This window comes from Mastigoproctus giganteus, chromosome 3, assembly GCF_048544385.1.
Source record: "Mastigoproctus giganteus isolate SK-2022 chromosome 3, ASM4854438v1, whole genome shotgun sequence".
NCBI classification, from domain to species: domain Eukaryota; kingdom Metazoa; phylum Arthropoda; class Arachnida; order Uropygi; family Thelyphonidae; genus Mastigoproctus; species Mastigoproctus giganteus.
The window spans coordinates 103,540,599-103,552,798 of record NC_143577.1 but is presented as its reverse complement, the minus strand read 5'-3'; the positions used below and the strand labels follow the sequence as shown (position 1 = coordinate 103,552,798).

Here is a 12,200-nt window from a genome sequence, read left to right as displayed (position 1 = left end):
ACACAGTTTACCTATGCATCATGATTCTCAATCAAGGAATACTTCAGTTTAATTATAACTTTTGATAAAGCTATTTTTATCCTTTACCACTTCCATTAGCTTCATTTCTGTAACCCATTTCTTTGTGAGATTTTTTTAACTTGAAGACTGTAAAGAAGGTTGTCATTGTCATGGCACTACTCAATTGCTTTTGAATTTGCCTCAGCATATCCTTTGAACTGTGCATTTTGATACCTAACACATTTTTGCCTTTGGTGTTGTTGTAAAACTCTTCTACTGTCATGATAAGTTTCAGATCCTTTTAAAAAATTTCTATACATTGCATATAATTTCTTTTGATTGACTCAGTATAATGCTAGTTTGATATAATAACCCACAAATTAAGAAATCATGTTCTACAGGTTCTACAAATTTACATATACATACTTTAAATAAAAATTTATATTTAATGAACAATATATACAAATTTAATTTTTTTTGATACTTTGAAGACAAAAAACAATTTTTTTTACAATAAAATTGTTCAAAAAGCCCTCCATCAGCATTAATGCATGAGCGGCATCTATCTTCAACAGATCTACATAGTGAAATGCACAAATCAGACGAAATGTTTATTGCTTCTTGTTGAAATTTCATTCACAATTCCTCCAGTGATTATGGTTTGTGACTGTAAACCTGATTTTTCAAGTATCCCCAAGCAAAACATTCAAAAGGGGTGAGATCTGGTGACCTTGGAGGATATTAAAAACCATTTCCTCTACGACCTATCCAGTGATCATGAAATTTATTGTCAAGATAATTGTGCACAGCTGTATGGTAATATGGAGGTGCACCATCTTGTTGAAAATATACTAATGTATCTACAAACATGTCTCTCTGATTTTTGGTACAGGACAATCCTTCAACATATCTAGATAATTTTTTCCATTAACAATGCCATTGAATTGATAGAGACCAATTATTCCATGTGAAGAGAGCCCCATCCACACAGTAATGCCTGTTAGATTTACATCTTTCTGTGGAGTGATGTGTGGATTTTGAGTGGCCCAGAAAACACAATTGTGATGTTTTTTTATGGCCATCCATTTTAAATGTGGTCTAATCTGACCACACAATCATATCCTGAAAAGCATGATTTCTGCCATTTTTTTTTTTTTTTTTTTTTTTTTTTTAATGTACTGCTCACAAAATTGCAATCGTTGATCTGGCTTATCTTCCTGGATTTAATGCACTAATTGAGGTATAAATGACTTAAAGTTTAATTCCTTCATCATTCTAAAAACACTTGTATGGTTTCAGCCCTTGTGAACACCGTTTTGTTGATTTTCTTGGGGTGCATAAGATTGCATTTCTTTATTTTCATTAGAAGACACCAAGAAGTATTTTCATTACTTCTTGGTGTCCTCTTCGTGCCATATGCTAAGTTATTGATATTCTGAATGGTTCTATGCTCCTCAAATTTATCCAGCAAACGAGTAATTGTTAGACATGTATGCGCTTTTGTTCCTTATTGTGATTTCTAAGCACCTTGAACTTCATTGACATTTTGATGTTTCCAATACCATTTTATAATTGCCTTTCTTTCTTCAAAACTTAATTGGGCACTCTCCATTGTTTTAGAAGTATCTGTAAATTAAAACAAAAATTAAATTATTGTAAAAACTTGTCTATTTTTAAGCTACAAAAATGTGTTTAGGAAAATTAAATTGGTGCAACTGTTCATTAAATATAAATTTTTAAAGCGTGTATACATTTTGAAACGCTCTGTATATTGGGAAATGCAACAGGATGCTATTCCAAAAGTTTAATATTTTTCTGTTCTTAGCAAAAATATATTTACACACACAGGAATTCTTCCTACGAGCATATTCATATTTTAATAAATTATGGGTTGCTTGAATTTTTAGGCCCCCCGTGTGCCTCCACATGGATTGCAAGTTTTTCCTTCTCAGGATATGGAACAAACTTCAGCCGGTTCCTATTTAACAAGTGTTCAGTCAGGTGAGTGTGAATTTGTATCATTTCAGGTAGGCTAATTCCAGTAGAATTTATTTTTAATAAAATATTATCCTGTTGTAGTTTCCTCATATTTTCTGCAATGTGTATTAGGCCATTCATAAATCTATGAAGTAGGAAATTTATTATGTTACTTGCATTTCCTTTTATTTTTTCTTTATTTATGTGAAATTCGTATCAAAATACATGTTAGTTACATTTGAATAAGTGATATATTTGGAGTAACGAGTATTAATTGAATTGCTGGTATAGTTTGTTACTATAATGTTACTAAGACTATTTTATGTTAGACCAGGCCTGGGCAAACTTTTGGGCTGAAGGGCCACAATAGGAATTCAAAAAGAAGCCGGGCCGCACGTAATATACTATTTTTAGATATATGTTATTTGTTATCATGAAGAAGAAATATAACATAAAAAAATTATTCTCTAACAACCAAGAATGTAATAAGATGAATGGAACTGTTTTACATCTTTTAACATTTTTTTAATTTCGGGTGTTAATTTTGTAATTGAGATTCTTAAAACTGCTTCCAAATGTTCATCGGTGATGGTAATGCTTGATCGTAAAGAATTTTTATTTAGATTCATGATGGAAAATGTTTGTTCACATATGTAGGTTGATCCAAAAATAACCAACATTTTTCGGGCAAAATCTTTAAGTTCGTCGAATTTGTCCGAATTAAGAGTATTGTAAAATTTACAGATTTCCTCATGACGGTGCAATTCCCTTAAATTGGTATCACACTCCAGATGTAGTTCACTCGGTGCACGATCAATTTATATTGAAAATGGGTCCGTGCACTATTGCCAAACTTGTCTCAATTTTTAGTCGCCAAATCTTCGTGAAAAGTCGTCATTCAAAGCGTTGATAATTTCACAATATTTTTCAAATTTATTTTCTGGAATCCTCAGCAACTTCATGGTTGGAAAGTGGTCTACCTTGTTAATCAATAAATGTCGAAGGAACAACTGGAGTTTTAATGGAAATCCATTCAAACTTTTTACCATATCATGGGCGTATAAATTTTTCCCTTGTAACGCGGATTTGAAAGTATTTAAGTGTGTCACGATGTCCAGGGTAAACGCAAAATCACAAATCCAGTTATTATCAGTTAATTTGGGAAAGTACATAATATTTTTCAGTTTTAAAAATAGAATGATGTCATCTTTAAGATCCCATACTCGCTGAAGAACTTTTCCTAAGCTAAGCCATCGATAAGGAATATCTGTGTACTCGGATTCAATATCTTGAAGAAAATTAATGAATTGCCTGTGTTTCAGGCCCCTCGATCGTATTAAATTTACTAGTTTAATAATACAAGATGTGATGTGACATGTTCAACTTTTAACACATTTTTACATAATACTTGTCGATGTATAATATAATGAATTGTAATTAAATTATAATCAGGTTAATTTTCACAAATTTTATCCTGAATTTTCTTTAACGCTCCAACATTTTTACCTGTCAAACTTGGTGCTTCGTCAGTTGTTATGCTTACCATTTTGTTCCATAATTATATCTTGTTAAGCATTTTTCAACTTTTTCAAATAAATCAGCCCGTTGTTTGGTCTTCAAGAGATTCCATTGAAAGAAGCTCTTCAATAATTTCAAAATTAGAGGTTTTTTTTTTTTTTTTATGAAAACCCCAAACACGAAAGGTATCGAAACCTATAGTACTTAGTACCGTGCATGGGTTGAAGAAGTATGGGGGGGAGGGATGCCGGAAACTTTGCTCTAGAGACTAAACATGGGTTTCACCACTTCAAGCCTCCAATAAGCAAAATGGTGGTATTTCACCGTTTGATGAAAGTCATCTACCACCTCCACGTATGAAAATTAATAATTGCACAGTATTCTTTTGGTCGTTACTTTCGTCTACTATGTTATGGATTCTAATACTGATAATAATTGCTCATTCAAATTTGTATCGATACATTCAATTCTTCTTACTACGGTTCGCCGAGATAAACTGATATTCTCAAATTTGTGTTTAATGTCAGGACATATAATTCCACAAGCTTCAGTCATACATTTTTTGATATAGTCTCCATCACAAAAAAGCTTGTTGCCTTTTTGTGATGGAGACTTGCCTCTACAGTAGCTTCTTGTTCCTTAGTTAGCCGCATAAACACATTTTGTTGTCTAGATTTTGAATCAATCCATCAGCAGTTTTCTTTCTCGCTTCCGGATTTAAATTGGCACCATATTTGGATGTTTAGTAGTGAAATGTCTTTTAATTGTATTCTTTCGACACTGAGACTCTCTCCCGGCAGATGAGACAAATAGGCCCGTTATTTATGTTAGCAAAAAAATATTTTGTGTTCCACTCTTCATTGACGACACGATGCTCTTGTTGAATATATCTTTTGTTTTTTATTTATTTTTAAAAGGGCGTAAATATTATTTTTATCGCTACTGACACCAAGATAATAACCGAAGATAACGCAAAAAAAACAACTGCGGGATGACCGTCAGAGAAAACAGATTGGAACTGCGGCCGGTCAGCAGTCCTATCCTATTACTCCGCCACATACTTTAGCAAAGCCGCTGTCGTCATCACCGATTGGCTGTTACCGTAGTTTCGCGCGGATAGTTTATAATCGCAAATTATACGGTTATAAAAGCGCCCATTGGCTCGCTCCGGTTCGCGCACAATTTCAAATTCTATCTCAATTTGAACAATACAGAGATGATAAAACAATTTACAAGTCGACAAATTCTATAATGTACATAAAAAAAATTTAATTTTTCAAAAAGGCAAAAAGTAGTTCATAAAATAAGTCAACTTTTTTCGAAAATACAATTAAAGCACGCGGGCCGCACAAAAATGTTTGGTGGGCCGCATGCGGCCCACGGTCCATAGTTTTCCCAGGCCTGTGTTAGACCATTATTTGAATAGATAACAGAGGTGCTTACTGAGTTGGAATATTTCTGGTTTGTCCTTCTGTGGAATCTGGTATTGCAACACACAAGGTGTATAATGATAAGAAAGGTTAAAGTCTTAAAATTTACTTTATTATTTTCTCTCTCTTTTTATCAATGCTAAATGCGAGTCTTCTGCAGTGTATATAAATTTTCAATAGTTCATCCTCACTGTTGAAAATCAATATGAGAGTATAATAATTTATATTATATTTGTGTTCCAAAGAACTGAGTATCATTTCTGCATTTGCACACTCATTATAGAGTCTATAATAATAATGGCAGTTAAAATGCAGGCTAATAAAATCTGCTTCTCAAGATTTTGATCAACATTAACCTTCTAAGTAGCGTAAGTTTCGATCAAAATAATGAATACTAATAAAAAAATTACTATAACAAAAGTATTTCTAAATTTTGTCCACCCTCTCTTATTAGTGCTTTGTTAGTCTTGAATGGAATGGTTTGATGAAAAATTTAATGAAACAAATTATTTTCATAGTCCATCCTATTCTTAAAATATAACTGGTTTATAAATGACACTTTGGGAATGCAAAGTGTGTTCATAAACCTGTTGTAAATGTGACTGTGGAAGCATGTATTTAAAGGAAAGAAAGTTTTAAAAGGCACTGCAAAAGAATTCATTCATCTTTGTGCCCTTTACATTTTCCACCTTTTTGTTCTTTTCTTATTAATATGGGAGAGAGAGTTGAACATTAAAAAGAAAATTTATGTATTATATTGTTAAAAGTAACAATAGGTTATATCTACTTAATTATATTTCTGAATATGTTGCATTTCTAATAATGAAATATGCATTCAGAGTGAATTCTGAATATAATTTTTTTTAGTCTTGTTACTACAAGTAACAAATTTCATAAATTTCATTTTAATAATGATAAATTTCATTTTGTAATGCTGTGTTTATTAGGGATTTTTAAACTCAGGATTTAAATAAATTAAAGCAGAAATATCTGCTTTAATTTACTTAAATCTACTTAAATCAGTGGGCATAAATGGGTTAAATGAAAGCTACAGCCCACAAGAGTGGAAGATTTAGAGCTTCTGAAAACTGGTAAATTTTTGAAAAATTTTGCAAAAAAAAAAAAAAGCTAATGAACGTTACTGGTACTAATAAATAGTTTTTTAATAGTACTAGTCATGTTCAGTAAATCAGTAATAAATTTTGTTGAATTAAACTAGTCTTAATTGGATTTTGAATAAATGTGCAATTAATTGTTTCTATTTTGAATTTTATTGTGTTATTATCTTCCTTGTCGGTCATGGAAACCGCTGATCTGATTAATGCTTTTTATAGGGTAGGGTAGGGGACACTGGAGATGAATCTATGGATAATCTTGAATGCCATTGAAGTTTTTTATACTTGAATGTGTAATCTATAATATAGCGCTGTGTTAGTACCTAGAGTTTTGCTCTGTTGTGGGTATAACACCACTGTAGTATTGAAAATTTATCTCATTCAGCCATTACAAGGGTTTTGCCAGTTGACTGGCAAAAAATGCATTGAACATGTCTGTAAACTTTAAAAATCCTACTGGGAAATATCGAATTTTAGAATAAAATGCTGAACTTTTAATTATTAGTACAGCAGAAAATAGCAATGAATACAATATAGGTAGGATATAAATCCTGTAAGAGTTTACCAAAAAAAGCCCCCCCTCCAAATATCCCCTTGTTTTTTGTAGTGAGCAAAGTCTGAACTACTCAATTAACCCACTTTTGTTAATGCTTTCAGAAGAAGAAACTTTGCATCCCAAACTGAATTGTGTTCGTGTGCTGGTATCGCACCACTTTCAAACATTTCTTTGTAAGTAATACAATTAACAGATTAGTCTTTCTGTGGTCATTGCATCACAAAAATATTCTGCCATTTAGCCATTGGCTCATCTTTTACTCTTTTAATTAGTTGTATTACTAATAAGGTGTAATTAGTTGTATGGCATTTGTTTGAAATTAATGCAGTATTGAGACCACTGCAATTTAAATGACTAAGCTATTTAAATCTTGCTGGCTGCAAAAACACATAAGAGGTCAATTAATTATTTTAATTCAGTTTTACAATAAAATCTCTGTTATATAGTACTTTGCTAACTGGAAAGCCTAGTAGCAGGCATTATATTCCAGAACAGGGGTCACCAATTAGGATAGTTTTATTTGCATGCCATATTAGAAAAAGTGTAACTCATTGTTCAAAACCTTTTGTGGAATGAAATTAATAAACAGTCAAGTGATTATTATTATGGTGGATTTTTATTTCCTTTTTATTACAGATCACTGTTATTATTTTAAAAAAAAACCACTTATTTTCTCCTTTATGAGTTTTTTCTTCTTCGTGATGGGTACTGGTACTAAGTGCACAGGAAGGTTGATTGTGTCTGGTTACTATTATTGTTGTTACTGTTGGTCGAGGAACTCTCTTACTATCCTACAAGTGTTCGGGATTGCAGTTTTCTGGAGTTCCATGTAAGTGTTCTCTGGGAGACCTATTGTTGCTAGTTCTTATGAGGCTTTTTTGGCACCATGCTGGTGGTTAACACAATGATCAGGGAGTCATTACTTTTTCCGTATGTTACACATCTTTCCATATGCTGCATATCTTTGACTTCCTGTCTTAGGGGTGAGTACTTCCTGATCAGTTCCTCATATGTTTTCTGGAAGTTGCTGCTGTTGGGTTCTGCTACATTGATCAGGTATGTAAGCCATTTCCTTCTTGTTGATGAGGTTTATGCCTGGTCTGTTGTGTGGGATCTCCTGTTTTCATTATGGTATGGTCCTAGTAGAGTCTATGAGTAGATATCTCTAGTATGGCTTCAGGCTTGTACTTGTGATATGGTACACTTTCTTTTATCAACTGTTATTTCCTCACTAGTTTCTGATGTATTATCCTGTCTACCTGGTCATATTATTATTACTACTTTTTTCCTCCTTGTGGCATTTTTCCCACCCTGTGATGGGTACTGATACCAAGTGCACGGGGTGGTTGGTTAAGTCCAGTTTCTATTATTCTGACTGTCTGAAACTTTCTGACTATCCTACAGTTATGTGGGCTTTCAAATTACACATCAGGTGTAATTAGTTGTATTAACATCAGGTGTAATTCACCTTGCCCAAACTTGGGCAAGTTGAACATAAGAAAAAACAGTTGTCACAAACTGTTTTTTCAAATCTTCAAATCCTTCCAACATTTGTTGGAAGGATTTGAAGAAAAAAAAAATTATACAACGTTGGTTCTGCATACACCAACATTGGAACTGAATTGTGCTGTGAATTTTGATGTTGCCACTCCACTGACTGTCTCTTCGTTTCAGGGTCATAATGGTGGACCCAGGTTCGTCACCTGTTACTATGTGTGTAAGAAAAACCTCTCCTTCACTCTTGTAGTGCTGGAGAAGTTTGTACAGATAGTTTTCTTGGCTTCTCTGTGCTCATGTGTCAGCATTTTCGGAACCCACTGGGTGCAAGCCTTGTAACTTAGTTCCTTTACTGTGGTTATCACAGCAGGTTTCCCTATATCTGCTGCATCACACAATTTACCTGGTGTGATGCAGTGGTCCTTTTTGTTCAGGGCATTGATCCAGCTCTTGTTGTTTGTTGTCACTGACATTACTGGCCGGCCACTTCCGGGTTTGTCAACAATATCATTTTCCCCACTGTCTAACCCCACTGTCTTATTCACTGTCTAACTGTACTCACATCTACAGTTTTGTTACCATAAACATTTTTGAGACCTGTATGGATTTCGATAGATGTCACATTGGTAAGAAATTCAATCACCACTCTTTTTACAAATATCTATAACATCCGCCATTTTGAACTATCCATGTGCTGCACTCACAAGACCTATCACAGTGCCACTCAGTATGGTGAAACTAAAGACCTCTAGTGACACGTGAAATGATCTATGGTGCCGCATTTGAAAGAAAAAAAATTAGGAGGCATTACTTTTATACTGGTCCTCATATATTATACATGCATATTCTCTTCAAAGTAATTGAAGATCAGCAAGAACTTTTATGGCTCTGAAGTGAAATCTCCACTTAAATAGTGGAAATTTCATTTACTTTGTGTTAGCACTTTGCCTTAGAGAACTTTTTAGTAATTTAATTTTATATCAGTTAGATTTTTGAATATACTTCCTTTATGATAATGCCTATGTTTCTTTATATCTATTTAATTAAGGTGAGAGAAATATTTAGTGAAATTTGTAATATAAATAGGACATTGGAGCGCTGTGTTGTCAAATATTTTTTTAAGATGAAACCACTATCGTTGACATTGGTTTTATGGGAAAATGCATTGCCAGTTCTGAGCAACAGATTTAACAATATGGCCTCTGAAATTTAGTCTGTATCCCCTCTGCTAAAAAAAAATCAGAAGCATTTGTAGATATCAAATCTGTAAATTTACAAATCCATAGTTAAGTATTATTGTTACAAAATAATTTTTCTTTTGCTTTTTATGCATTTTAAATATGACAATTGTAATTTTAAGAATTTTTTTCACGCACGCATGTGCTTCAGCTGACATCAGATTCTGCACGTTTGCCTTACCTATATTTGACCACTATCTAAATATGTTTCCACCCATATCTGATGACAGCTGTACCACTTTTTATTTTATTATTTGTATTTTCTGTACTAATTTTACTTTACAGTTCACCCACCTTCTATTGGCTTTGTAATTCAGCCGATAAATTTCTTAATTCATCATAATTTTTAGGATATTAACATTTTTTTTCACCTCTCGCATATCTACTACACTTCCTTTTGTACTATCCCCACTGTGTAATTTTCGCATCCATTTATGCATACTTTATTCAATATATTAATACAAACTTATATATATAGTATTTTTATAATATATTGTTGAAGAATTTTTCTCTTTTTTAGTGCCAAGGATTCAAGAATTCTTGCAAGTTCAGGATGCCTTACCAAATACTTCTCAACCTTCTGTGAAACAGAATATACAAAAATCTCTTCAACGTAAAAATATCCTAGTTAAATCCGTTGAGGCCCCCTCCTCCTCATCTGGCGAAAGTCAGCATCGTCTCCATTTTAGGAGCAAAAGCAATGCTGCAGCTCAGGCTAATTCCATAAGTATTCAGACTGAGACTAGTAGTCAGAAATGTTTAAATGTAAATAGTGAAGTTGTATGTGTTGGAGGAGGAGGGGGCATTGAATCAGGAGATGATAAGGAAATGAAACCCAGTGAAAGACTAGAGGCTTGCATTAATAGCATGATGAAAAAAGCTGAATTATTACATCCAACTCCTGAAGAACAGATTTTACAAAAACAACAGATTTTGGAAGAGCTACAGCGAGTTGAAAGAGAACTACAAGAAAAAGCACAAGCACAACTTCTTCTTACAGCACAACATCAACAACAGCATCATCATCACTTACAGGGATTAGGGACAGTAGCTACAGCAAGTCCCACTATAGCAGCAGTAACAAATAATGTCGCTACTACATTTCCCCCAATTACTACAGGACATGGACAACAACTCCTTTTAAACAGTGCCACCATCTTAGATGTAGGTTCTTTGCCATCTACTGTAGTACCTGACTTATCAAGTGTTACAGGTCATTTGGGACTAAACCTTAGAACAACGGCATCAGCGGCCCATTTAACTGCACCACCTGTTGCTGTTCAGACACTTCATTCCCAACAACTTTATCAGCAACCAAAGCCTGGATTGCAAGTGACTTCAAGTACTACTGTTCTTGGTGATCAACATGTTAAGGGTAGGCCAAATAAACAAACCACAAAGCTATCCAAAACTTCACTTAAACAACAACAACAGCTTCATCTTCAAAATCAACAGCAAATTCTTAATAAAGGACAAGCACAAAGTCATTTAGAAGAAGTTGAAAAGATGAACTTGCGGAACGTTGTTTTATCAGAACAGCAACAGCTGTTACATCAACAGCACCAGCAACAATTCGTTCTCTCAGAATTTACCCAGAATCTTACTGTAAGAGCCAGTAGTCACCTTGAAGGGGCAGCAGATGCATTAGCATTAATGCAAGCAGCAGGTGGAATAAAACTCACAACAGATACCACTCAAACACATGCCATTCCTATTTTGGATCCAGTAGTGGTAGGTCAGGCACTTATTCAGCAACAGTTACAGCAACAGCATCTTCAGCAACAGCAGTTGACCCAGACAGTTCAGCAAGATACGAAGAGGCAGCATCAAGAAAAAATATCCAAATCACAGAAGAGCAAAAATTTAAAGACCCAACAGCTATCCCAGCCATTGAACATTCTTAATACTAATCAATCACAGTTGCAGTCATTAGTTACCCAACCACAACATGTAATTAAACCACAATTAACTTCAACTTGTACAGATAGTTGTACATTAGTTGGCAACATTCCTCTTGATGCAGCTGGAGTTCTTACACTTGGGGGAATGACTGGACAAGCCTTCCCTGTATCTTTAGCAGTTTCTCCAGTTTCTATCCCATCACCAGTCACTATTGCTGCCAGTTGTGGTGCAAGCTTCAGTCATAATATTGCATTAGAAGATGGGCTAATGGTTGCTGCACCTGCAAGGACATTGCATGAGACTTTAGGTGACATTATGACAGGTGAGTTAAACATGTTCTCTTAACTTAGTCTCCCTGAATTTACATTCAAAACAATTTACTTATTTCTTTAATCAAGATTTTGAATGAGTTGTTTTCTACAGGGTTATCGTTATTCTCACATGGAGTTATCCACAATTTTATTGTATTGTGAACTTTTAGCATAGTCTTGATCACCTGGTTGGTTGGTAAATGATTAAGGCTCTGTTAGAGGTGCTGTAAAAAGTAAACTGCAGGCATTATCAGTCCATTGCAGGATGGAAGCCTCCTCAGTGATTCATGTTGAGGGAAATGGACCATAATATACCACGCTGGTCCAGTGCGAGTTGGCAGATCGACCGTATTTAGCAGTCGGGGGCTCGAGCCCCAGTCTATTCAAAGAGCGTGTGTTAGCACACTCTACCACTCGTGACGACTCAGCTATAGAGGTGGTGTAAATGTGGATAACTTTCTCTTTGTTGGCAAGTTGTTAATAAAGAAAATAATAAAAATAATCAATAAATAATAATAATATTTTAGTTTTAGTTTTTTGCATTTTGCTGTTCTTATCTTGCCTATACAAATTGGAATAAAAATATTCCAGGACTGAATTTTTATTTAAACAAAAATAGAGTAGAAACCGGATAAGAAATTTGTGCATAAGAAATT

General features: G+C 34.1%; 1 protein-coding gene across 3 annotated transcripts in view; it reads left to right on the top strand.

Moving 5' to 3' along the window:
* LOC150088195 (ankyrin repeat domain-containing protein 17-like) overlaps positions 1-12,200 on the top strand; it is a 1,023,061-nt gene that overhangs the window by 356,024 nt on the left and 654,837 nt on the right. For all 3 annotated transcript variants that reach the window (XM_090369376.1, XM_090369375.1, XM_090369377.1), the window contains exons 14-15: positions 1,908-2,001; positions 9,852-11,555. In XM_090369376.1, coding sequence (XP_090225502.1) covers positions 1,908-2,001; positions 9,852-11,555 — 1,798 coding nt within the window. The remainder of the gene's footprint in view (positions 1-1,907; positions 2,002-9,851; positions 11,556-12,200) is intronic.